Source organism: Semicossyphus pulcher, unplaced genomic scaffold (assembly GCF_022749685.1).
Source record: "Semicossyphus pulcher isolate SPU_LCO1_2020_fin unplaced genomic scaffold, fSemPul1.0.p SCAF_3, whole genome shotgun sequence".
Lineage (NCBI taxonomy): Eukaryota > Metazoa > Chordata > Actinopteri > Labriformes > Labridae > Semicossyphus > Semicossyphus pulcher.
This window is the reverse complement of record NW_027211704.1, coordinates 18,628,835-18,656,567: the sequence shown is the minus strand read 5'-3', so window position 1 is coordinate 18,656,567 and position 27,733 is coordinate 18,628,835. Positions and strand designations below refer to the sequence as shown.

Sequence of the window (27,733 nt, the reverse complement as noted above, 5' to 3'; positions counted from 1 at the left end):
CTCAACACATGTGCATATGTGTCTGTGTATACAAATCCAGCGTTACCAGAGTTGTGAGTATAAATAGACTTTCCTCTGGAGACATAATGACAGAGTGCTGTTTTCCCTTTCTCTCCCCTCTCTCCCTCTGTGTAGCGGACGGAGAAACTCGTCGGTACGGAAGCAGGTAATTATCTGTCATAAGTGTATGTGTGTGTGTTTGTTTCTGAGCGGCTGTCAGCTTCTCCGTAAGGGCCGCTGCAGCTTTAACTCAAGCCACATGTTACTCACAAAGTCCTCCATATCGGGACGTGTAACCCGACACACGATTATAAACATTTATATCTACAGGTTTTTGGACACACACATGCAAACAGACACATTAGTGATCAAAAGCAACCGCTCCACAGGGGAACCTCATGTTCAGGGCTCCCCCTTGTGGCTGCCTGGTGTTACAGCCATCAGCTCTCACTTTAAATATAAATCAAAATGTTTGTTAATTTAAAATGATATTAAGATTAAGTTTTCTTTTTAACCCGTTAAAGCAACACTGAGCTTCACATATTAGTGCCTTGCACATCGTCCAACACGTAATCCACAGCCTTCACCTCCTGCAGATTTCTGGGAATCCCAAACAAACAAAGGGAAAGGCAAAAAAGCGCTGTCTCCTAGCAACAGCTGGGTGCTGCGCCCAACCTCTTCCCTGACACACATAAACGTGTGCGCCGATGCATGTGCGGAAATCCTCCTGACAGGAAGTGTACTGTGCTTTATGTCCACACCGGTCTCCTGCCTTGTCTTCCTCTATCGGGATTCATTCTTCTTCCTCTGTTTCAGGACTCCGCAGAAGCCATTCCTCTGATGGTGGAGAGCTGCATCCGCTTCATCAGTCGCCATGGTGAGGGAAATTTTCCAGTGAATTGATAGGTGTAGCATCAGCTTTTTCTGCGCTCTGATTGGTTGCATTTTTATGGGATTGGTGTGTATGCTTATACCGAGGATACAACCAGAACTTTGTAGTTTTGAAGTACAAAAAAGGACAATCTCTGACCCTGGTGTGTGTTTCTGTCTGTGTAGGTCTTCAGCATGAGGGCATCTTCAGAGTTTCAGGCTCTCAGGTGGAAGTCAATGACATCAAGAATGCCTTTGAGAGAGGTAAGACCATCCAGAAGGAAACATGAGCATCTTAAAACAGGCTGAGTTTGTCCTGTTCTTTATATCTTTCCTCTCCTTCCTTCTCTATCTCCCTCCTCTCTCCGGATGAAGGTGAGGACCCGCTGGCAGGGGACCAGAACGATCACGACATGGACTCCATTGCTGGCGTTCTGAAGCTCTACTTCAGAGGACTGGACCACGCCCTCTTCCCAAAGGAAGTCTTCCATGACCTCATATCCTGCGTCTGTAAGTGTCCCATCCATCCTTGTGTCTGCTTTGTGTGCGAGTGTGTATTTATCTGCCTGATTGAGTAATCTCCCGGGTGTCATGGTTGCTTCTATTTTCCAGCGATGGAGAGTCTGCAGGAGCGGGCGGTCCACATTAAGAAAGTTCTGCAATCTCTGCCGAGCAAAACCCTCATCGTTATGAGATACTTGTTTGCTTTCCTGAACCAGTGAGTCGCAGGACACACACACACACACACACACACACACACACACACCAAGAATCTAGAGTTTACACTACACGCTCTGTCAATAAAGTTACAATTAAAGTAAGAACAACTGCACATTGAACTGCGTTCAGCAGTGTGACAGGGAAAACCGGTGTGACAGCTTTTTAATGTTTGAGTTTCACAATATCTTCAGTCCTGAGGCGTACGGTTCAAAAGAGGCCAAGTGTTTGTTTTTGCAGTTTGAGAAATGCACAGCCTGGATCAGTGTAAGAGAACAATGCTGGTTAGTGGAGCATGGATGAAGTAGACACACAAGGCACGGACAGATACTATTACAAAATTAAACCAACATCACCCTGTAAACAAAATATGAAATAAAGATAATCAAAAGTAAATGACAGCACCCTGAGAGGCTTGTGTCACATGAGAGGGAGTGACTGAATATCATCTCAGATAATTACAGCCGTGCGGATATTCAGTACAACAGCACGACCTCAAGTGTGATATTGCTTTTATACAAGTGATACAGGCAGGAAATAGAAGTAAACAGTAATAATCAACAACAGATTGTTTTTTGGTCCACCAACTAAACTAGTTTCACAACTTAACTGAAACTGGACTTTTGTTGCTAAGCAACCCCAACATTCTCCTGCACTCTGTGTCACCAGGTTACCACAGATCAGCTGTTTTTCACGTGTACATTTATCTGTAGGTTTTAATTTATCAATAACCAGTGAGATAAGAGTCTGCTGTGTGATTCAGAGGTACCAGCTTGATCGATGTAGACATACTCAGTCTGCTGTAATGTTAATTAACAGTATTCAGAACACCTGGCTGAGGCGGAGTGATACACAGAGTGAAAAGTCCCATTGATGTTGTTCTTTATATCAGCACTCATGGAATTCCTCTTGTCCAATCAGATTACTTGTTCAGAATTAACTGTTGAGCACCCTGCCTACACTTACTGTAAACACGTCATTGTAGGGTAGAGTAAAAAAAAGACCATTTAGAAATAAATGTGTAATTTGAAATCACAGCCTTCCTCCTAGATCTTTTTAATTACAGCCAAAATGGGTCACAATAAAATATGACACCAAAAGTAAATTAATTTCAATATCAATCATTTAGAAAAAAAATCTTACCGTAGAGTAAAGTCCAATGATGATGAAGAAACCCTCTTTAATCACCATTAAACAAGATAGAATTAACTATCACATACGTTGGACAGAGTCTAAGGTAAAAGGAATCAAATGCACTCTGTGAAACAGCTCCTCCAATCCTCCAATGTAACCCCACAAACACTCAGTAGGTCCATAAACAGCACAATGAGGTTAAGAGGCCTTCATTTGGCCTTCTCACTCCAAATCTAAACATCCTGTAACCTTTGTGTGGTTTCAAGTGTGGACCCTAATGAAAGCCCAAAGTGCAAAGATATGTCTACCACTTTACTAGTCAAGAAACAAACTGGAAGCTTCCTGCCCGGAGGAATGATTCAGTTTTCCACTTCAAGTCAAGTTTATTTGTATAACCGAATATACATGCGGTGTCTCACTTGGCTCACATCAGTCAGAAACCCAAACTCTTGAAAAATACAAATTCCCCCAAAGAGCTTTACTTAAGATCCTTATAATAGTCCCCTATCAGCCCGAGAGCTTTTGTAAGGCTTGTGTCTTAGTGAGGAGTAGTTTACACCAAAAATATGTGCGATGAAAAGCTTTTTCTTTTCAGCAAGTGTTCTTTGCTTGGTGCAGTAGCGCGTACACAGTACATGTTTGTACACCTACATTCTGCCGTCCAATCAATGCTTTAAAAAAAGGAGAAATGGGACGTGGGAGACGTGATATTTGAGACTCCTGGGTAAACCATGTAGTCCCAGACAGAAGGGGAGCTTCTTCTTTTCACGAGTGATTTATAATCACCTCGATGCTCCTGCTTCTTCTCACACACTGAAACACACACACATCATCAGAGCCTCCATCACCGGCAGCGCAGTGTGCACATGCAGTGATGTATCGATGCAGGATTGGGGGTGGTTAATGTGGTCCTTGTGCAATCCGGTTGCTGTAGGTTATACATAACCTTTCCATTTGTTTGTGTGTGTTGTCAGTTTTGTTTATTTTATGTGTTTAAGAAATAAGAGTGATGTAATGCCCTCTGAATGACCCTATTCCCTTCCTCCCAGCCTGTCCCAGTACAGCGAGGACAACATGATGGACCCCTACAACCTGGCCATCTGCTTCGGCCCCACCCTGATGTCTGTCCCCGAGGGCAACGACCAGGTCTCCTGCCAGGCCCACGTCAACGAGCTCATTAAAACTATCATCATCCACCATGACACCATCTTCCCTGGACCGCAGGACCTGCAGGGTCCCATCTACATCATCCCCGGAGCAGGAGACGACTTCTGGTGAGCGCAGGGGACGAGATTTCTAGGAGTGATAGTTCATGTAGGGTAGGAATTTAAATTGCTAAAGCTAGTAGCACAGCAGGGGATGTCGTGTCCAATTTATCTCTAACTAGAGGGGGTTTGGAGATGATGAAGAGGCCAGAGAGAGGGGAGGCAAGGGATTGATTTAGGGGCTGCTGGGGAGTGATGGGGGTCTCAGCTCGTCTGCTCCACTCAGGGCCAGGGGGCCACGAGGATCAGCTTACCCTCCATCACACAGGAGATTAAAGCACCGCCTGACCGCGTCAGCCTGGGAGAGCACAGCGTGCACAAACTCACACACACAACAATACACACATGGGCCAACGTTCTATTTTACTGTAATGACAAGCCTGGGCACCACTTATTATGCTTACAGCCATTCAGTGAAGTTGTTTGGACTGCAGTAGAAGCTCTGAGTTCTTTACAGTAGAGGTGAAAGCAGAAAGTCATCTCTCATTGGCAGGGCTGGGCGTCCTTGCTCTCAGGGCCGTATTAGGTACAATTTAGGTCACGTGATCAACACTGTTCTTTTTCTTGGAACTGGGTTTTAGAGTCTACATTTAATAATTTAAACATACACATAAACAGGTATTTAATAGGATGATTTTGGACTTAATATAGATTTGGTACTGCAAATTTAAAGAGGGGGTAATATGCTGTTTCACATTTTAAGACGTATATATGTTACGATGTTGGATGTCCAAGCTAAATGTAGGTGAAGTTTCAAATCTGTAGGTTAAAGTATGTTGGAGTAATTCCCAGGCTTCTCAGCTCAGTCTGCAGGCTGCTGTGAACACCAGGTTTCACACAGTTTTTTCTACGCGTTCAGCAGGCTTCAGAGAGCTGGCCAATCAGAAGACAGCGGGCTTGTAGGGGCGGGGTTTCTTAAAGGGACAGAGCTGACTGAGTCCTTTCAGGCAGAGGCTGTATGAGGGCCTGCACAGAGCACCAGTGTGAGAAAAATTAGGAGTTTTTTTAACTGTAAAATATGCTAAGCTACTACACAGGTATCACAGAGAGAAATATGAAGCTTGGGATTAGCATAATGCCCTCCTTTAACTACTTTTAAGCCAAAGCAAAATAAACAGAAATTTGCTCCTGGCAAAAACACGTTATAAAATGTACCCAAACCTTTCTCTACATTTGAGCTGCATCGATCCATCAGTCGATATAATTCGCTTAGTATTTTGATAATCCATTTGATGGTTTCACTTTCTAAGCAGCACACGAGCACCTTCCTGCTTCTTGAACATGATGATTTACTGCTTTTTTTTATCATTTATGTCTTTGGCTTTTGGACTGTTGTTTGAACAAAAGAAGTTTGGGCTTTCTTTGAGCTTTCGGAAATTGTGATGATCTGTTCCACAAGTTTTACAGCACGTTGTCAAAGACAAAAAGAAAAAGGAAGGAATATGAGGTCAGCATGTGAGTCATCTTGCAAGTCTGGGACTAAAGTATTTATGTCCTCTAACCTCATCTGCTCTCTGTGTCCACTGTAGTGACAGTCCACACTGTGAGCCCCCCCTTGTGGAAGAGCCAGCACCTGACACCGTCTCTGTGCGCCACAACAGCGAAGATGGTGCGCAAAACACACACACACACACACACACACACACGCACACACACACACACACACCTTACTATTATTGCCAGCTTCCTTTTGTCACCAGTTTTATGAGATCTGCTTCTTCTTTTCTCACCAGTTACTTTGAATCACTCTAACCATTAAAAACAGCTCACATCCTGCTCCCAGTAGCTTGTTAATCATGCTGCTTTGTTACTGCTCAGCGCTTTTAACATTTGTGCAGTCACCGGATACAGCAGCACTAACCTGCTTGGCACTAATACGCCTTCCCCTCTCTCCTCCCCCCTTCCCACCCCGCTTCTCCTCTCTGTCACTTCCTGTGTCCGTCCTCCCCTCCTCTGAATCTCAGGCTCCTTGGCTGTTTCAGAGTCCGACCCGATCGAAGCCATCGCTCGGTTCGACTACTCCGGACGGACTCCTCGGGAGCTTTCATTCAAGAAGGGAGCGTCTCTGCTCCTGTTCCAGCGAGCCTCTGAAGACTGGTGGGAGGGACGGCATAACGGAGCGGATGGACTGATACCACATCAGTACATCGTGGTCCAAGACATGTAAGATACAATATCGCTAGTCTTGATCAGTTATCTGCATAAGGCCCAGATAACAAATGTAGACATTTCTGTATTAGATAAACTGGCTTTTTCTTCACATATTATGATGATATTTTACTCATCACTTCTGGCCCTTAAACCAAACAGTCATGGTTACAGGAAACATGACACTTGCTCTTTAATCTGACCAAGAGTAAACGCAGACGTTTACGGGAAATCCCTGCTGCTAAGGAAGTTAATCTGCTACGACACGCAGCTCATCATAGCAGATCCACTTCCTTGTCAACCTTACATGATGTGTTCATGCAGGAAAGTCGTTTGCTTACATAAGTGTCAGGGTTTTCTTCACTGGTGTGAAGGCTAGCCAAATAGTAGCAAGAAGAAGGTGCCCAAGTGAAAACAAAAACTTGTGAGTCAAACGTTTGTTTCACCAGTAGTCATAAAAGACTGGACTTCCCCCTAAAGTTGCCTTTCGGTAAATCAGTTTTCAACAGTTTGTTAGCATTATGGTCAGCGTTCACGATTCATTTAGTACAGCAGAAAGCTTTCATCTCTGCCTTACATGATCCGACTGTGGCCTGTTTGGATATGAGTCAGAAGACTTCAGTGAGCTTTACCTTTATGTGTCAGTGTGAGAGACAGTTCTCTCCTGCTGGCTTGAATCAAGACAGAGGCTTAGCATTGATTTATAATTCAATATTTCAGGTCTGATGGAGGCAGGGGGAGTCCAAAGCCCGATGTAGACAGCAGGGACCTGCTGGAGGAGAGGGTGTCTACTAGAGGCAGCGCTGCCTCTCCTACTGGAGCTCATGTGGCCGACATCTACCTGGCCAACCTGAACAAGTGGGTCTCATATTGACAGACTTTTGACAGTATATTTGAGATTTATTGTAGATTTTTTAACTGTAGTTCACTGATGAGGTGATTCTTGGTTCCTTCTTGACATGACACATTGATAGAAAAGAATAAGTGAAATGTATTTCTCATTCAGGTTGAGGAAACGTCCGGAGTCCGGCAGCATCCGAAGAACGTTCCGGGGCTCTGAGAGCGAGAGCACCAGTCCGGGAACCAGTGGAGGAGGAGGAGGAGGAGGAGGAGGGGGAGGAGGAGGAGTGAGAACAGCTTCTCTTCCTGTTGGAGGAGCTCTGGTGAAAGAAACTGGAGACAAACGACCCGTCAGCGCTCACAGCATCCTCAACTCAGTCACTCGCCACTCCTCTCTGAAGACTAAGGTACTGTAACATCTTAAGTTTAACTTATGAATGAAGAGAATGGATGATTTCTTTTCACTTGCCAGGCGTTTAAGTGACGGTTTTGTGCAATTTAGGTGGAGAGTCCGCAGTTACGCAAAACAACAACAGCAGGGCGCTCCAAGAGCTTCAGCAACCACAGACCACTGGACCCTGAGGTCTTCTCCCAGGTGGATAACACCTCACAGGTACAACAGGTCCACTTTGAGATCAGTTACACCCCCACCTGCTACTTCACGTATTTTCTGTGCGTCAGCTAACATTAACTTTGTCTGCAGGACATTGAAGCCACGATGAGCTCAGCGCTGAGTGAGATCAGTAAGCTGGAGCGGCAGAGCACCTCCAAACACACACACACCCCTGACGTGGTCCTGGACACACTGGAGCAGCTTAAAGGTGTGGGCGGAGGAGGAGGAGGAGGAGCGTCCGAGCCCTCCAGTCCTCTCCACTCCCGTCTCCTGAGGGACAGCGAGGGGGGCTCCTCACTCTCCCATCCGCTCCAACGCAGCGCTTCCTCCGCCAGCGACGTGCCTTCCTCCTTCCGCCAGTCGAAGAGCCAGCCGCGGAGCCCCCTGCCCTCTGCCACATCCCCCTCCCTCTCCTCCTCCTCCCTCTCCTCATCCGTACCTTCCTTTAGAGAGCTGCGCCCCCCAGCAACGAGGCCCAAGCCGGTGGTGTTCCCAAAAGGCGGAGGAAGTGGCAGTCCTGCCATGGGTTCCCCGACCTCTACAGTGCCCCCTACACCTCCACCTCCACCTCCAGGCCACACACACTCCCTGCCCCACACCCCTCCTCCTCCACCTCCGCCCCAATCTAACGACAAATCCTGCCCCGCTTAGGACCTGTCAGTCCCATCTGATTCTTACAAACTCTTTGATTCTTACGGCTCTTCTACCGGGTGCAGAAAGCACTTCATATGAACTAACCCACTACTCATGTGTAGCATTCACTTCTTTATTCCAGGCGGGTTCCTAAAGACGCCGTGTTCCCTTTAGAGTAGTTTCTGCCCTCTCCTGGCAGCTCTGCTTACTGCAGGTAAACTATCACAGGTGTAGATTAGTGAAAACACCCTTCAAAGACTCTTTTTGCCACCAGAGATTCCAGGAATCACTGGATTTTCCAAATTATTCACAAGGGAACAGGACTCTTGATGGACATACAGCTTACATACACTAGTTTGTGATGTTTGAATTGTGTTTGAGTGGGCGTGCAAGAGTTTAACTTGCCTTTACAAAGAGATCTAAGTGAGGAAGAAAAAGCACTGTTTGATTTTTGTATAGTATAGTACATGACAGGTTGTTTTTTTTTCTCCTTTGTTTTTAATGACCCATGACTAGCGGACTGGAAGAAAGGAGCGTTTGATTCCTGACAATAGACTGTGAAATGCTAAGCTCTCACTCTGTGTAGAAATGAAACTCACTGACTTGCTGCTTCAGAAGTGGAAAGAGATAAAAGGTGGACTTGTGGGATGATGAAAGGAAAGAAAACTGGGCCAAATATCAGTGTAAGTCATGTGATCAAGAGCTTTATTTTTCTCTCTTCTTCCAGTGTTTGATATGTTGGTGTGTGTTTTTTTTTTCTTTTTATATTGCTGTTCAGTACTAGCACCACGACAGGAGCATAGCAGGAGCAGCGCTCTCCTAACACCTAACATGGCTGAATTTAAATCCCAAAAATAGCAATAAAGCTGGTAGTTTGAGGCATTACGCTGCTTCTCTCCTGCAGCTCTATTATGTATGTAGAGGACCACTGAAACCCAGCATTTTTATAGGTAATGTTGGACTGTACACACGCATACACAAACGTATTCTCCAAATGTGTGTGTGGTGGTGTTTTTGTGGCAGCTAAACGCCGTTCAGGTTTTCCTTGCATGCTGGGGCCATAGGCAGCAGCCTCAACGGGGCGCTTGCTGGTTGCATCAGTGTCTATATCTGCAGTACAACTACAAACAAAGTTACAGCTTGCTCCTTTAACTGAACTTCAGACTAAAAAAGGGTTTTATTATTCTAATGGTGTGTATGTATGTTTAATAATCATGATGATAACTGGAAGCATGGAGCTGGGGATTCTCCTGAGTGTGTTTAGATAGAAGCACAACCAACCACCTCATCCGATGCGTTCTTAAGCAAAGTTTGCTTTTATTTTATTTCTTTTCTAGTTGTTTATTAATACTCAGCATCTGTAATGTTTATATGTCCAATGTGTAGTGTCTGGGTGTGTGCATGTGTGTGAGCATGCATGGATGTAGAGTATGTCTGCACCTCACCCCCCCTCCTCTGTCCACGCATCACAAAGGGATGCCACCCAGCAGCAGCAGTATGAGGACACACAGGAACACACTTTGTACCAGCAGCTTTGGCGCTGAATGAATATGCACTGTGTACATGTGAGCCCTGCAGGGATACAGTAAACGCCTCGTGTTCGGTGGCTACGACAGTGGCAGACCAGCTTTAAGTAGGAAGAGGGCGAAAACACCCAAATCTAAAGGACTAAACGTTTCTTCATGTTTTGCTCATATGTACCTTTGCAAAATTAGATCGGATGATGAATTTAGGAATATGTGAATAATTTTTCAAACACTGACACCTGACATTCAGGGTGAACTGAATAAAGCCTTTTCTGATGTATGTCACCGTCTTGAAAAAGTATTGAACTCATTTTATCCTCACATTACCCTCGAGCAAGGCTTTCCCCTCCGCCCAGAAACACAGCACATACTGCATTCCTTTACGCTCTCCTCCAGGTAATGAATTATAATTAAGTTTTTTATCTCTGTATACTGTGTTTTTATTACCTGGTGTATTTGCGTTTGCTCTTACCTCATTATGACAACTGGAGGGAACACGCACACACAGACATGCATGGGGTTGGTTGGTGTGTTTTGTTCTGGCTGTGCTGTTAAGGGGAGCTGGGACCCTCTGAGATCTCAAATCAATCATCGTGCACTTGAACAACTTGGCTTGGGTGTGGATTAACTGTGTGGGGATGATGTGTCCGATTTGAATATTGTTAAATATGCATTTTGTGTCCATTTGAAACAGCAGAACTAAAAAAAAAAAGACTGTAATGTCAAATCTATTTATAGTTGTCTCTGTATTACTGGAGAATCCTGTGTTCAGATGTACTTTGTATATACAATGTTGTACATTACAGAGGTACACTCTTTTTTTGGTACAATATTGTACAGTAATAGCAATAGTAGTTTAATCAAATAGGCCTTATATAATTCTATGTGTAGTTCTTGTAGTAGATCTGTTTTTTAATAAACATTGCTTGCTATAAAGATTCTTGAATTTGTTGTTTGTTACTTTAACAAAAACATTCGATTTTTATAAAATTGCCCATAAAAACAATTGATAAATGCATAATGATATAAAGTACAAATCTGTGCCTTGAGAAAATGATTTTCCTCAGCTGCCAGAACTTTTATTTTTCACCTGTTTTTCGCAGGCAGAAAATAACTTGGAGAAATGATCCTTGGAATGTTTTTCATCTGCTTAAATTCTAAGAAAATAATGCAACATATTCATTGTTGGTGTTTTTCTTACCTTACCTATTTCACAGATGAAAATAATAGCAAAAGCTTTTTTCAGCTGTTTTTATGTCCTAAACACGGGAGAGACGGCTAACTTGCCTCTCAGCCCTTCCAAAGCTAAGAAAAACACACTTGCTAAGTCTGTTCAGACAAAATTAAAGTCACAAGGCTCAGGGAGTACTGCAGTGTTTTAGCATAACACTTTTATAAGAGACTTACAAGAGACAGGCCTTTAAAAAAACACAGTTCAAAGTGAAATAGCAAAGATTTTCTCACTTTTAGCGCTTACCTAGCAAGGGTTAAGAACTGGATCCTATTTCCCATGATGCCACCCTACAGCATCTTTAATAAGGTCATCCTAACCGCATTAATGCTCACTTCTTTAAAACCCCTTACTTCCAGTTTGTATTGACATGTTTCTGCTAAAAAGGTTCAGTTTGAAGCACAGTCGAAGATAAAAAATAACTCCTAATGACATCTTCAAGGTTATTTTTTGTAACTTTGAAAAGGTGACAACAGGTACCTTGAGGTGGGTTATGGATCGGTATGAGGAGATGAAAACTTGTGTTGGTGTATCAACACAACAAAGATTTAAAAACATGGAGAACAATTTGGTACTACTAACTACTAATCCCTTTTGTGTCCTGCTCAGTCTGTGCATTTCCTAAACTAGGCAAAAGCTGCACACGTGACCACTTGTCACACACATTGTCTTAGATATTCTTCTCCTGGAAAAAAGGTCAGATATGATATGCGATGTGATTTCAGTTACAGCGCTGGTTCATAGGGGACTTAAATTTCCCTCACTATGTTTGAATATCACTAGAGCCACTCAGAGTTAATTGTAATTATATCTAAGAAGTCAGAAATAGGATTTTGTCTCTTTACTGCACATCAGACAGCTGTTTGTGTTTGTTGACATGACATACAACATGAGAATAGTGGGGTTTAAATTCAGCCCAAGGCTCTGCATGTAGTTCTTGATGTCAAGTTAAGACTATGAACAAACATGATCTGAGATTCCTTAGGATGCTGTTACGTGGTTAACCATGCTCAGTTTACTGGCACAGTTCACTTACCGTAACAGAGTCGGAAGTTCAGGCAGAAATCTGTCTAGTTTGCACTCTGCTATATTTCCGCCTTCAACTACAGTCTGCCTCTTGTTAAGCCGAATCTAACACTTCCTAAAACAGTCACTGAAATGCAATGCTACCAGCTGCTGCCTTCTTGGACACACAGAGACTCTCCATAGAAAGACACGGAAGGAAACAGTTACCTATTAACGTGGCTGCAGGTCCCCTCTGGACCTGTGTCGTACCTGCTCTGAAAGCAGCCCTCGCGCAGGTATGCAGTTGTCTACGCTGTCACTACGGAAGAAGTTTCATACGTAGGCGTCCTTTGTTTTCAGTCCAGCAGAATTAACCGAAAAGCCACGAGATAGTTTGAGCTGTAAATGACGGGAGCACCTTAGTTTTGACGCCATTTTCCCCGAGGTAAACAGTCGTGTTGCTAAATCCTGCAAAACACCGCAACACAGAAAGGCTAATTTATCAGAGACAGTTGTCAGATATAGCACGGCTCACTGCAGCTGCTGTCAAGGTAAGCTTACCTTTCAGCTAACACTCACTTTAGTTATTCTACTTCCTTTTGGTAATGAACTGTTTAGTTGTCAAGAATTTACGCAGAGAATTATTAATTGTGGTGTTATTGTTATAACAGTCAACACAGTCAACGAGCTGGCTGTCAGTTGAATTCAGTACGAAGCAAAGGTTAAATCACCTAAGTACGTGTAACTATAAGGCTACTAATGGCTAACTATGAGGTGATATATGATAGGATATATTTTTTGATTGGTTAACCGACACTCTTAACGGTTAATAACCGGTTAACCGACAAGATTAATATGACAACAAAAAGAGATTAAAGCTCCTGTGAGGAGTTTTTTCGCTGGTTATGAAACGGACTGAAATTAATTCTGATTACTCTATATGACCCACAAACGCAAACCAGACCATCAGCAACAAGATTGATTATTTCTTCATAGTTATTTTTAATGCCTGAAACTGCTGGCGGGGTGTCAGACGAAGCGATTAACTGCAAGCTGCCTTTGTTTACATTTTCCAGGGCAAACATTTTGAGTGATCAAATGACTGGTAAAGAAAGCAGGATAAGATGTTTTGTTAAAAACCACCACTTAAGCATGTATAGGACAAAATCAGCAAAGAGATGAGAGGTACGGCTTTGGCGACAAAATCAACACAAACCAAAAGTTCCTCACAGCAGCTTGAAGAAAACGAAAACACACGTTGAATCCACCGACGTGTTGAATCCCTTTTTCCCTCAGTGAAAAAAAATCAGTTGGGAAAATTGCGCTGGAACCGCTGGTCGGGATGCTTGTGGATGTTCGCTTCGCATGTGGTATTGCATTGTGCTTGTACCACTGTTGTATATGTTTAAGTACTGCATTGCAAAACTTACAAGTAATATTGTCGTCGTCGTCTTGGGTGAAATAGTCCCACGCTGTTTTTTTTTGCTTGTTTCATTTTGCTCTCCTCTCAGGCTCAGCTCAACAAAACGTGTTTCCCAAATATAACCTATACGTACATATATAAAAAAAAAGACACAAGTTTTATTTAACTGTTGAACTGGTAGTATTAACCAGTTAAAATGTATAAAGGCCGGTTAACGGTTAACCGTGCACATTCAAAATAGGCTACTATCTGTTATTGTTCTAAGCTACTAACCCAGTAATCAAACAGCTAATTAGTTGTCAGTACTTTCTTTGTGAATTAGTTCATTTGTTTTTGTCTCCTTTTTAAACACACCAGAGAAACCCTGTCTCTCTCCCAATGTCACAAGTCTTTTCCCTGTCTCTGCTTCCAGCATGTCAGGGATTACAGCCAGTACAACAAACTACCTGTGGTCTATACAAGATGTCCTCGGTCAAGGGGCTACTGCCAGTGTCTACAAGGCTCGCAACAAGGTAACAACTTAGCAACACAAGGGAGGATGTTTTTTGTCTTACTGTTAATGTCAAGATGTTTTCACTAACATGGTCTTTCACATCACTTCTTCCATTACCTCACACGCTTCAACCTACATTTAGGCTCAAAGCATAGTCAGGATGTGTGATAAGAAAAGGTTGTGGTTGCAGTGCTGATGGAGTATGCATTTAGTGACACTTTGATGTGTTATGCTGATGTAAATGCATGTGTGTGTGTGTGTGTGTGTGTGTGTGTGTGTGTGTGTGTGTGTGCGCAGAGGTCGGGTGAGCTGGTAGCCGTTAAGGTGTTCAACATGATGAGCTACAACCGCCCCCATGAGGTCCAGATGAGAGAGTTTGAGATGCTGAGGAAGCTGAACCACAGCAATATTGTCAGGCTGTTCACTGTGGAAGAGGTAAGGCTACCATGAGAGGCATGAAGACAAGAACAAGGAGGGGAGAACGCACTGATGTGTTGGGATTAGATTATCACTGTGTAAAACGGGGCTGCAGCTATACTCCAAAATACATTTGTAAAATGGACCAGTAATATGAGAGCTTTTGTACATCTGTGGGCTATCACTACAGGCGGATTCAGGAGAAGTCTCACTCACTTCTGTGACATACTTACACTGCAGTTATACCATGAACTAGCATTCTCTGTTGAAGGCTGTCCAGCTTCATTTAGGCGCGTATCAAAGTGTGTCCAACAGGCAAACACAGGATTCAAAAAGCCAGTTTTATTACAATAACTTCACACTCCAAGATAGTGTATTGAAGTTCAAACTTTTTTCTAATAAAGTTACAAAGCATAAAGTACAGTATGTCTTTGCCTTAGTTCTAAGACTTAAATATAAATAAAGTGATGAAATTCATGCCTCATCAGTTTTACAGCCTCCAGATCCTTCAATCAAAGATCAAAGAGTAAACAAAGATAAAAGAACATGAGGTTAAATTGAAAAGATACTTCATTTAATTTCCCTCCCACACTTTCCCTTTAATAGCAGTGTACTACTTGCCTTTGTTTGTTAGATCGCTTTAAAATAATGGGGCCTTATCTTTTGAGTGGATATCCTTCTTCTGGGTTTCACATTTTTGGGTGTTTATTGTTCACATTGAAAAAGTGAAAACTGCATAATTCTGTGTTTTTTTCCAGAATGACATTTTTAAAAAGGTCGCCTCTGAAATGGGCCGTTCAGAACAGCTGCAGGTTTCTACGTAGAACCTTGCTTTCGTCACTCACCGCCACTCACCGCAACAACCCAGGAGTTCCTGGGAACTCCTGGGTTGCTGCACTTGCTGCGGTGTATCGTCCTCCCACTCAGGGTCTGATTCTGGTTTGTACAAATAAGGCTGAATAACCGATCCTAGAGCAGCCATTCTACGACTTTGGAGTGCAGTGCGGCCGCTCCCCCACGTGAGCGATCCCACATGGGGGAGCGGCTATGGGGTCACTCCAAATACTGCCAGCCAATCGTGGCTAATGTCTAACCTTTGAATGGCAAAAATGCCTCGTTCGTTTCAGGAGGAAGGAGAGGCTCCGAAAAATAATTAAATTAAAATATGTATACCATTTTTAAAACTAAACAAAGTTTTCGGTGATTCAAAAACACATTAGAATAATAGAAAATGGATTGCATTGATAAAATATGTCCCGTTTAAAATATCAAGATGTGTAGCTAACCTCACTCTTCCTCTCTCCTCAGCTGTCACTATCTTTTAAAAAGGTGTGGTGAATTAAATATGAATGAAGACAAACTGTGTCTCTGTTGGCTGCTAACCAGCCTGTAACTGTTTTTTTAATTCAGCCACATTCATGGATACATGGCTCCTGTTGAGATGTAACAGTGAAATGAAATATAGTTGTAAGTGTAAGAGGGGTTTTATACGCAAGCCCTTAGCGGACATGCATCCATACATTATATTGACTCTGTTTTTCCCGTGATAACGAGTTATTTCTTGTTGATTTCTCGACTTATTTAAAATGTTACCAGGAGATAACGACGCAACACCACCATAACGTCACATGATCATAACTCATATCCCCAGAGTTGTAAAAGCACAAAACACACATAGAAACAGGCTTAACTTACCTTATTAGTGTGAGCAATGGCAGCATGACATGTCCTGGTCTGTAATATCACAGTGACCAGCTGATTGTTTTGTTTTCTAGATCGCCGGTTAATTATCCTGTTGTCACGAGAAAACGAGCTTTGTTACCTCGAGATGATGGGCCAAATTAATCTGTTATAATGGGAATACCAGAGTTCATTAATAAAAATAAGTTGAGATCTCGAGAAAATGGCCAGAAATGACTCGTTATCACGGGAAAAATGGAGTAAACTAAATGTATGGATGCATGTCCGCTAAGGGCTTCCGTAGTTTCACACACAGGCTAAAATCAGGCTAATTAAAGTAAAATCAATTTTAATGATGCTGGTTCTCAGCAATATTTTAAACACTACATCTGATATTATTTAGCTTGTAGAAAAGCCACAGTCTTTCTGTATCTAGTGATCTAAATGTTCATATATTAATCAATGCAAACTTAACAATAAGTAGGCCTGTGTAGTTCTCCTACAGACTCCTTTCAAATCAAAGTATTATTCCATCAGCAGGGTTTGTTCTGACGCCGACACGGCTCTCCTTTTGCTCGTCTTTTAGCGACATAGTATCGTCTCTTTGACAACAACTCTCCTGGGCTGCTAATGTTCACGTCTACAAGCACAATGCAAGCTTAATCAAGCCTCATTAGAGCTCACGTTGATTTAACAAAGCTTATAGTATTAGTGGAGCGGCTTGAGCTTTAAGTAAAAGTGGGTGTTAATACAATCAGGGCTTTTTCAAGTAAGTACAGCTTTCTTTAGGATCGTTGATGGAATAACCCTCTGGTCTCACACTGTTAGACAAGAGCATAAGACAACGTTCTTTCTCACAAAGTTATATTAGTTTATTATGTCTCTCTCTTTTTGTCTAGCTGCCCTCCAAACAGAAGGTGCTGGTGATGGAGTATTGTTCAGGAGGAAGTCTGCTCAGCCTCCTCGAGGAGCCAGAAAACGCCTTCGGCCTGCCTGAGACAGAGTTCCTCACAGTGTTGCAGTGTGTAGGTGGGTGTTTCTCTTGGTGTTTCCCAACAAGTTAACACAGCTTAACTGAAGTGTCCCTGTTTTTCTCCTCTTCAGTGCAGGGGATGAACCACCTGCGAGAAAATGGAGTGGTACACCGGGACATTAAGCCGGGGAACATCATGCGGCAGGTCGGGGACGACGGCAAGTCTGTTTATAAGCTAACTGACTTCGGAGCAGCGAGAGAGCTGGAGGACGACGAGAAGTTTGTGTCAATCTACGGAACTGAAGAGTATCTGGTGAGAGTACAGGCGTTCTCACCACGCTTTAACTTTACCAACGTCGTGTTCTTACAGCTGCAAATTGAAGTTATTTTTTGGGAGGATGTGTTACTGACCGACATGTTAAGCAACCTCTAACTAAGATCAGGTGCAGCCACCTTCTTACACTGCTGTTAATCAAACAGTTACAAGGCAAAATAAGTATATTGGAAATATAGGTTGTAACAATGAGGAAAAGTCCAAGTGGGTTGAACACTTTTGTAACTTTTGTATCTGGGAACATGCAGTCAAAAAAACCTTTGTAGATGAGCTCCACAATCCTTTACACATGATTTTTCAGCATCGTGTAAATATAACTTGTGAGCTACAAAATCATTACAATTAATTTCAATTGACATTAACAATGACATTCATGAAGTACTTTTCAGTATATCCTTCTTACTAAACAAGAAACCGTAACCCTTCTGGTGATGGTAATAAACAACAGAAGAGGTTAACACATAGAACACAAGTGGAAATGACACTTTCATGAGCCTCTTTGATGTCTTGGCAGTTGTGTTATGCAGATTGTTTTGTAAGCGAGCGCTCTCTTATACCATCTTTACTGCAGGCGATCTCAACATAGCCGGTCCCATTCATATTCCATTACAGCTGCCTTAAACAACATGAGGCGACTTTACGAGCAGAACATGTTTTTACTGCCTCAGTGCAGGGGGGGCTGGATAAATGTGATGAAATAATACTGCGTCAATAAAAAAGTGTGCCCAATGCGCTGTATGGATGGACAGTTAAAAGATTATTGCACATTTGGTAACCTTCTCTATTAGTTTATTTTTCCTCTAGGAAAAGCTTGGTGGCAAATACTGCATTTTTTTTACACTGTAACTTGTCCTTGAGAGAATAATGCACATGTTTGTTATGCATTCTCTAGAGCACAGTCACGTGATAAATCGGTGGAGTCTTTATTATTCCTAAATAATCAGTTTCCTCCTGTCCTTTCCCGACTAAGTGATAAAACCTTTACTGCTATAAAAGCTCAATTTTACCATGAGGACATCTGAGCTTTACTCTGATCTGAATTTCTATCTGATGCATGTGTATGTGAGTTGGCAGCCCTCTAGTGGACAAATTGACAATTACAGAAGTGTTTTATATTTGGTCGGGCCTGTTTCGACATGCTGAATTTAGCATGAATTTCCTGGATAGTAAACAAACAGACTTCTGGGAAATAAACTCTACTTTCACATGACCAGATTAGATTATAATCATAGCTACTGTGAACATGAACATGAACGTACAATGACTGTTTTACTGTACCAATAGCACCCGGACATGTATGAACGTGCTGTGCTGCGCAAGCCTCATCAGAAATCCTACGGAGTGAGTGTCGACCTGTGGAGTATCGGTGTGACATTTTACCACGCTGCCACTGGGAGTCTCCCCTTCACACCGTACGGCGGACCTCGTAGGAACAAGCCCACCATGTAAGATAATTCATTAGTTGTGAAACAGTAAATCATAGAGCAAACATGTCTTATATCATTGGAACATGAACATGTACATCAGTCTTTGTTTTGTTTTGCAGGTTCAAAATAACTACAGAGAAGCCGATGGGTGCAATAGCTGGAGTACAGCGTGTGGCTGACGGACCGATTGAGTGGAGCTACAACCTACCTCACAACTGCCAACTCTCAAAGTACGCCACATAAAAAAGAGCATTGATATATGCATCTCACTGACTCCTTAATGAAAACATGTGATACTATTCTATTCTTGACTGTCTCCATCTGTCTCTCTGTAGCGGTCTGACGATGCAGCTGGTCCCAGTTCTAGCAGGCATACTGGAGGCCGACCAGGAGCGGTGTTGGGGTTTTGACCAGTTCTTTACAGCCACCACAGACATACTACAGCGGCAGCCGGTTCACCTCTTCTCTCTGCAGCAGGCCGTGGCTCATTGCATCTACATACACCACTACAACACGTAAGTCTGCGCAAACGTGTCCTCCCACAAAATATTCTGATCAATCGAAAACATTTTTTATTTCTTAGCAGTTTTACCGTTATGTTGCCAATAAAGTGAAAATAAAAGTCAAATAAGGCAAATTTTGAGTGGCCTACCCCCTTTAAACCCCCTGATATAACACCATAACACCAACCAAACATACATTTTAACTCATATTGCCCACTTCTAATAAACACAGGATTTAAAGTTTGCAGAAAGCAGAGTGAGCAGCGGTGGTTGGGCGAGCTAAGGATTGACCGAAGAGAGAGAGAAGCACATGCATAAGTAAATCACTAATAGAGAGAAATAAAATGTTATAAAGCTGAAGTAAACATGGCCGCACCTCTGCACAACCCTGCAGGATTGTGACATATTGTAGAATTTAGTATGAATGAAGCCGTGACACTGACTGGGCTAATTCAGCATTGACTGGCAAGATGGCGGCGCGCGTTTGTGCAGCGGCTCTTCGCTCTCTAGTTTGATGCTTATTCGTATGTATGTTGAATTTGCTTGTCGAGTTCTGTCGAGCAAAGTATTTGTATAGTCGGCAAGACTTGATCAATGTTGGTTTACATGAATGTTTTTATGTGATAATGATAAATACTTTTATGAGGAACCGCAGGAATTCATCTCTCCCATCATGCTCGCTGATAGACCAGCTGCAGCCAGAATGCTCTGCGTGAAAAAATTGTTGTTTTTTCTGTAAAATACACTGGAGGGGGTCTTTAAGGGGAAAGTGTTCAAGTCCAGTGAAAACAATGCAGCACTGCCAGCAGCTCCTGTCGATAAGAGGGTTGACTGCTGGAATTAAAAGTCATCATATTTAAGTTAATATTCTTCTTATATAACATTTGTTTTGATACATTTCTGTTTAAAACAATCAGAGATGATTTGAATTACTATTTTTATTTGTTATTCTATCTTCTGTCTACTATTATTGTGGTGCTGGTGATTTTCTTACAACAGCACTACCTCAAACACCTTTAGGGGGCGCCAAAGATTTCTACATGCAGACAAAAACCCTGTTAACAGATTCTGAGACGGGAGTCAGACTGAAATAAAAGCATTTTTCACCAACCTTCAGCTTATTTGTAGTCTGACCTGCAGGTGCAACACACCTTTAGAGTGAGTGAAACCTGTAGGAGAGATGACGAGGACTTCCCCTTTTTTGAATTTCTAAAGGGGTTTGTTTAGAGATGTTTGTATGTAGTGCTATGCAAATTGTGTTTCCTACACTGACCTTTAAATGTACCTTGCCTGCTCAGTCTGTGTTTTTGTTTACTTCTCAGCACAGCAGAAGAGTCGGAGGGTTTTTTTAACAAAGTGAATCCATGTAAATGAGGTGGTGCAAGGTGGGATGTTGGTATTTTAGTCAGAGGTTACGTCATGAGTGACAAAATGACTCATTCAGTTGTTGATTTCGTGATTTAGAGGCCTGAAATTTAAAGAGCTGTCTAGATGCCTCTCTTCCCTCAATCCTCTCAGGGTGTCAGTCTTCTTTGAGGAGGTGGCGTCTCAGACCGGTGTAGGAGTACAGCTGCAGCATCTGCTGTACCTGGGTCACGACCTCCCTCTGGAAGGCAGCATGAAGGTGGTCAACCTCCCGAGTACTTCACGAGCCCAGCCTCTGATTCTGCTCAGCTCCGGGCCTGAAGCAAATACCAGCCTGCCCTTCAGAGAACGTAAGACAATCAAAGACACCTTTGATATGTTTCTGTGAAGTCCTCAGGATTCCTCTTCTTTCTTCTTTGCTGCTTCCCCCTCCGGAGATATGAAAGCGTTTTGATATGAGGTGTATTCCAGCAGCACACTTACTCTCATAAATCTCTTTGTGAGATCAGCTGTGTTATGCAAGTTTTGTTGATGAATATTTCTCTGAATGTCGAACCACAGTCACACTGTTTTTTTTCTCTCCTTTGCAGCAGAGACTCCAGTCATCCCATCCAAGTTTGACGTTATGGCAGACTACAGTTTCTCCAAGGTGCTACTGCTGTGCATCCCACCCATCCCTATCATTATGCTCTTTATTTGAGTTTTATACCTCTGAAACATTATTTATTACCCCTTTCTCTGTAGGTAATAGTGGGAGTGGTCCACCAGTATCTGAGGATAGTACAGCTGCTGCACTCACACAGAGAGCTGCTTCTACAAGGATACTACAGCTATATGTAAGATACACACGTGCTAACATGGGGGTCATTTGTTTCACTACACTGAGTAATGTACCTTTTAGTTAATGACCCTCATCAAATGTTCTCCCCTCCATTTATTCCTCCACGTCCTCGTCTCACACGCTCCTCTTGTTCCTCAGGATGAGGTTACGCAGGGAGTGTGCAGAAGCGCTGCACAGCATTGCGATGATCACCATTAGACTGCAGGCGTGCCTCAGCGTAGAACACCGGCTTCTCACACTGTGAGTTTATTGGTGTGTTTAAGCAACATAAAGACTGTTTGTGATATCATGTGATGATTATGATACACAGCAAGGTAAATAGTATTTTTAAGCTGACTTTTTCTCCCCTTCTCCTACCAAATCTGTTGTTTCCTGTTTTTTTCTCAGAGGACATCATGCTGCAGAAAGCCAAGGTTCAGGTGAAAACAATCAAAAGCTGCAGCTGGTGAGTGACGCATGCCATCATTCTTTGATCATTTGGTAGTTTAGAATTACACATCACAATAAAAAGGGGGATGAGAAAGAGGATGGCATGTAACAAAATGCTCCATTATGATGGCTGGAAATTGGCAGAGGAATTTATTGTGTATAACACCACAAATGAGAATAAGCTAGCTAGTGTGCTATTATTTACCTGTCTGTGAAATGTTCAGTCTAAAGCACTATGCGTTAACAGTGTCAACTCAACTGGTGGCCCGCGGGCCAGATCCGGCCCTTTTTAATTTTTCTCTGGCCCATGAGAAGCTGCCAACACATCCAGCTGGTGTCTGCAGTATGATAAATATTACTAAGGTGCTGAACATCCAGTCTTTACAAAGATGGTCCATCCAGGTACATTAACAGCTGCCAAGTATTATTGACGACCAATTTTAGCATTTGATCTATTTCGTCGTTTTTGGTTTTGTTTTTTCGAGAGAAGATGCCACCCGTGATCGAATTATAGCCAACACTCTCTGCACACACCGCCCCTCCTGCTCCTGACACACATGCTCTGCTGCGAACTCTCTTATTACGCACACACAAGAGAGGACTGTTGTGGGACCTCTCCTTTTTAATGCCTCCTAATGCCGTTGTTTTCTGAGTGCAGCTGGCTGTAGCCTATCTGATGTAATTCGATAACACTTAACAAGTTGGTTCAGCTCGTTTCAATACGCCAGGCAATTATCAACAAACGTCCTCCACACGCAAGTCACCTGCTGAAACAGACTGCGGGTGGAAAAAAGACTAGAGTTGTGTTTTTAGGCGACTTCATGAAACATACAGCTGATGGAGAAAGTCATCAGAGCGGACACACACGGGGAGAAACAGAGAGAGGTGTGTGTGTGTGTGTGTGTGTGTGTGTGTGTGTGTGTGTGTGTGGTTGGGGATCAGAGAACTGGAGAAAGGTCAGCAGATTAAAGTTTTGTCGGGAATTATAAATATATATAAAAATATATTATATTAAAAAATATTGCTATGATTAAGAAGGTTTAATACTGTGATATAACAAATAATCTACAGGAAACAAGTTTATGCATTTTTTAAAATATTTTTTAATATATAAATTTTACCTAGGCTGCAGCTTCCATTGTGAACTCTTCACAGGCAATTTACAGAAAAAGTCATATTAGCCAAATTTTAGCAAACAAGCGGCTTCAACATGTCTCTAAGTGGACCAAAGCTGAACAAGTATGCTCTACCAAGTAATAACCCCAGATAATTATTGTTTATTTATAATTCAATGGAATATTATAGATATTCTGTGTGGCCCACGAACCCCCTGTGATCATCCTGTGTGGCCCACTTGCTGTTGTAGTTGATCAGCCCTGGTTCAAAGTGATCTCAGTTTCGGTTGTAACTCTTGATTTTCCTCGCTGACAATCGCTTTCCTTTTTAGACTGTTTGCCTTCATCTGAGCGTCGAGTTTGTTTCTTTTTCTTTGGATTTTCACTTATTGTTGAAGTTGTATCTGTAGTCATCCATCTTTTCTTTGTTTGTTCAGCCATAGTAGATTACTGTTTACTCGCAACACTTGCAGAGACCAGAAAAGCAGCCGCTTAGCTCCGCCTACCCTCTCTGGCAGACCAACCACTGCTGGCTGATGGAAAACGCGTCACTAACTGGGCACCGCTTGTGATCGCCACAGACACCCAGTCTGTAATAATACTGTATACTGCAAATGCAAAGGCTTTCATCAGTGGGCCACAGGCTCAGTCACCATTGTGTTACCTCATTCTGTGATAGATAGTGACTTAACAGACTTATTACTGTAATACCCCTGGAGTTCCCACTTCTCAAGTATTTTGCTGTATTAGACATAACCTCATCAGCTAATCTCAAACAAATATAACTTTGAATGCTGTGAATAAAAACGATTCCAAGATTATTGACTGTGAATCATCATTAACGACTATAGATCTGTTGAGTCTGTGATTTCTGTCTCTGCAGGTCCACCAGCACCTGCCTATATACGCCACCGGCATCCAAGAGTTTCAGAACCGGCTGGATCATCTCCAGATAGAACAGGCCAAGCTAGCAGAGACGCTGGCTAATGACAAGAGGTACGAAAGGATTCAAAGCTTCAGGTTGGCCTCGTGGCTGTGTGGTGTTTGGCCTCTGACCTCTTGTCTCCCACAGCTGCCAGAAGATGGAGGTGCTGCTGCAGAAGATAACAGCCATACATCAGCACTATCGGAAAGACAGAGTTAATGGCAGTATGTTTGATTTTAGTGGATATAGCTTGTGTATTTACTGGCCTTTCTTTTTGTGGTGAAATAAAAAGGCTTCCTCTTTTCTTCTTTTCACCACAGAGTTGGCATACAATGATGAGCAAATCCACAAGTTTGAGAAGTGAGTACATGTCCACCCTTTGGGCCTTCCCCTTTAACATGTCGGACCTTTTGTTGTTGCTTTCAGCGTTCAACTGGTGATTTACTGCTGTCAAAGAATGAACTAGTATAAGAGACTGACGCTTGATATCGAGGATATTGAATGAAGGCTCAAAGGGCTTTCCACACCGCTGTGCTGCTCACCTAGGCTTTGAAGGTTGTTTTTGTGAGCTCTCCTGTAATCTGATTGTCCCACTTCCTTTCCAGAATCCACCTGTCATCACACATTAAGAGAGTGAAGTCTCTCTTCAGAGAGGACTGTGTGCAGAAATACAAAGAGCTTCTGGCCTCAACAAGGACGTGGAGCAGGTCAGAGCATACTCTCGAGTTGCATTCGAACAAACACAGTGTAAACAACAACGTTGGTTCGGTTTGACATCATTCACACAGATGAGGAACGCTCATATGAAGATTAACACGGGACACTGATCAGCAGTCACTCGCAAACAGATTGAGTTTGGACTTTGCACTTTTAATCCTCACTCAACATTTGTTAATCTCAAGGATTTCAGTTCAGTGTCGTTCTCTTTGGCAGCACCTATGGCGATAAACGGTACTTGCGGGAGCACACTTCCAAGATATCCAGACAGTGTCGCTTGTGTGACGTCCACATTTGGCGCCCGTTGTAACTCTTGATTTTCCTCGCTGACGGTCACTTTCCTTTTTAGACTGTTTGCCTTCATCTGAGCGTCAAGTTTGTTTCTTTTTCTTTGGATTTTCACTCATTTTTGAAGTTGTATCTGTAGTCATCGATCTTTAGCCATAGTAGATTACTGTTTACTCGCAACACTTGCAGAGATCGGAAAAGCAGCCGCTGAGCTCCGCCTACCCTCTCTGGCAGACCAACCACTGCTGGGTGATGGAACGCGTCACTAACTGTGCGCCGCTTGTGATTTTTTTCCGCGAATGTCACCACAGACACCCAGTCCATAATACTGCAAATGCAAAGGCTTTCATCAGTGGGCCATAGTTATGTCCTAGATATGACATCATCTAAATCTTAAACTGAAGGGGTAACCTTTTTATTAATATAACAAATGCATTGTAATTCAGAGACATAAAAATACTAATAAAAGTAATTTTTAACTGATAAACATTAATGCGTATCCCTGACTGCTGTGTTTCTTTACTGTACTCCACTGTGCAGTGTTTTATTGGAGATGCAGACACGACTGCAGGACTTCAGCTCTTTCTCCACAGGCTTGTTGGCGGACCTGGAGATGAGTAATCAGCGCCAGAATAAGGTCAACACTCATTTCACACATTGTTGCATAACAGTTTGCACATGTATGCTTGACTGATAGTTGTCCATTATTTGAGCTTTTTGGGATTTGTTAGCATTATATCAGTGGTCTTGTTTGTGATGTCACTCATGTAGCATCTCAGGTATGTGATGATGTAGCGTCTTGTCCGTCCTCCATAGGCTCTGGACAGAGTTCTGTCGAGTCTGCAGCCCGGCAGAGCAGCACAGCAGCCCGGCAGAGCAGCACAGCAGCCTGGAGTCGCACCCAGAGACAAGGACCAGATGGTCTCCAGGTGTGTGTGTGTGTGTGTGTGTGTGTGGGTGTGCATGCAAGATAGAGACAGTTGCCTCATTGCTGTGATAACATATCTTTCTTCTAGGATGCACCATCTGAAGGAGGAAATGGAGATCTTGGTGCGGGAACTACAGTTTAACAACAGCATGATTGAGAGGTGAGTGACTTCCTGTCTATACATCTCTGTGAAATTCAGATTATTTTGTACGTTAGGGGAGAAATTAAGATTTGATGGTTTGTATTTGTTTTGTTCTGTAGTCTGGGAGCGGTGAACCCTGCAGCAGCTTTGGATCCAAACTTGGCCAGACCATCTACACTGTGATATAAGTGCGGCATTTTAACGCACGCTCTCTCTGACAAGCACCTCCTTTAAACTGCCCATCAGGAAACAGTGCTGGATCCTCTCTCGAGGACCGCGTGTACGAAGAGGAAGCAGCCAAAGACAATCAATTACATGTGACTCTCAATTTAGAGATAAGATGCACAGGATGGAGGAGGAGGAAACGCAGCGGATGGATTTTTATTCAGTGTGTGTTTGTGTGTGTGTGTGTGTGTGTGTGTGTGTGTGTGTGTGTGTGTGTGTGTGTGTGTGTTTAGCTGCTGAGTACAGCAGTTCAATATAAACCTCATTAATGACTTTAGTGTTATTGTATTTCTAATAGGCTGTAACAGCGGTGGACTGCCAGGATAAAAGCCAAGTCAGGCATTAGGTTGTTTTTCTGAGGGTGTTTCTTTTATGTCCCACAGAGGAAGCACTGCGGAACCTGGAGAACCTTAACGTGTATCTTGACTGACTGTGTGTGTGCGTGTGTGTGTGTCTTATGTCTGTGTGTGTGATTGCTGTTGAAGGAAGCGCTGCTGTCTCTCAATACTTGATCGTTACTTGATACTTCATATCTAGGTGTCTATAGTGCATCATTGTAAATAGTGATTGATTATATCATTGAGTCACACAGCACTGTGGTTTTGATGTCTCTCCTCCTGTTGGTGTTTAACCTTTGACCTATGACAAGGTATTTGTTGTTTTTCTTGTTATAGGATTCACTGTAAAAGAGAAATGACTAAATCAGGGAAACTCAGCTCTCACCACAATGTCCCCTTTTCACAGAAAGAAAGCAAACACGGTCCAATGACCGGACAGCACATTAACAGTATGTAATTACATTAGCCAGTGTGGTTCACGGGGAGGGGAATCCCAGGGTTTGTTTGTGTTTTTAAGGGGTCGCAGGTGATGCATTAAGTCAGGGGTAAAAAAGTTTAATATACTTTTCCTGTACATATTAAGTTTTTGCCATATGTGTAATTCTCTTGTTTGTTTGTGCCTTGAATAATGATATTATCCCAGTTTATTATTGTGATGTTATAGGTTTAAAAGTGAAAGTAAAATCGTTTCATCTTCTCTTCTGTAAAACAGTTGCAGCATTCCCCAGCGAGGAAGAATCGCCACATTCATGTTACAACACGTTGAGTCCGTCTTTACGCAAATTACTTTAACGTTAAACTTTGTGCGGGGAGGGTAGGCTCAAACAAATCAGAAAACAAGTGAGCTGTTGTGACACTGCAAAGAAGAGAAGTGAAATTTTCTCACTCAGTCTGCGGAGGAGGGCCGTGGGCGTCCTCTGGGGGCTTTCTCGGTTCAGCCGGGGTGACGAGTGCTTCTGCCTCTGTGGCTTTTGCCGCTCATATGACGTGCTCTTGGCGAAGTGGAAAATTTGTGAACTTTCCTGTTCATAGCCTACACAAACAAATGTGACATTATGTTTTTATCACTTAGCCTTTCTCACTCGAAAACAAACCATTGGCCCACTTATTAGACTTGCTCTTATCATTCATACCTACAAGTCAATTTCATCAGTTTATTTACACTTTTTGTTGTTGAAATAATTGTTT

General features: G+C 42.8%; 2 protein-coding genes across 5 annotated transcripts in view; both read left to right on the top strand.

The window, feature by feature from the left end:
* The window catches only part of srgap2 (SLIT-ROBO Rho GTPase activating protein 2), a 57,940-nt gene extending 47,302 nt beyond the window's left edge, over positions 1–10,638 (top strand). For 2 of the 4 annotated variants that reach the window (XM_069677581.1, XM_069677583.1), the window contains exons 12-23: positions 136–166; positions 817–877; positions 1,057–1,134; positions 1,246–1,380; positions 1,483–1,588; positions 3,771–3,995; positions 5,516–5,595; positions 5,951–6,149; positions 6,855–6,992; positions 7,141–7,381; positions 7,477–7,587; positions 7,678–10,638. In XM_069677581.1, the coding sequence (XP_069533682.1) occupies positions 136–166; positions 817–877; positions 1,057–1,134; positions 1,246–1,380; positions 1,483–1,588; positions 3,771–3,995; positions 5,516–5,595; positions 5,951–6,149; positions 6,855–6,992; positions 7,141–7,381; positions 7,477–7,587; positions 7,678–8,238 (1,966 nt within the window). In that variant the 3' untranslated portion in view covers positions 8,239–10,638. Of the gene's footprint in view, positions 1–135; positions 167–816; positions 878–1,056; positions 1,135–1,245; positions 1,381–1,482; positions 1,589–3,770; positions 3,996–5,515; positions 5,596–5,719; positions 5,921–5,950; positions 6,150–6,854; positions 6,993–7,140; positions 7,382–7,476; positions 7,588–7,677 lie in introns of those variants that run through there. The other 2 variants (XM_069677582.1, XM_069677584.1) reach the window with 2 other exon arrangements.
* Positions 10,639–12,176: 1,538 nt separating this feature from the next.
* Positions 12,177–27,214, top strand: ikbke (inhibitor of nuclear factor kappa B kinase subunit epsilon). Its single transcript, XM_069677868.1, has 21 exons — positions 12,177–12,533; positions 13,818–13,917; positions 14,196–14,333; positions 16,895–17,024; positions 17,100–17,281; positions 18,587–18,747; positions 18,849–18,959; positions 19,065–19,244; positions 20,751–20,947; positions 21,188–21,246; positions 21,342–21,433; positions 21,577–21,678; positions 21,826–21,883; positions 23,866–23,978; positions 24,055–24,131; positions 24,228–24,267; positions 24,513–24,614; positions 25,453–25,549; positions 25,729–25,841; positions 25,929–26,000; positions 26,102–27,214. Exons 2-21 carry the CDS (start codon positions 13,819–13,821, stop codon positions 26,163–26,165), a joined length of 2,187 nt encoding a protein of 728 aa, XP_069533969.1. The 5' UTR covers positions 12,177–12,533; position 13,818; the 3' UTR covers positions 26,166–27,214.
* The last annotated feature ends 519 nt before the right edge of the window (positions 27,215–27,733 follow it).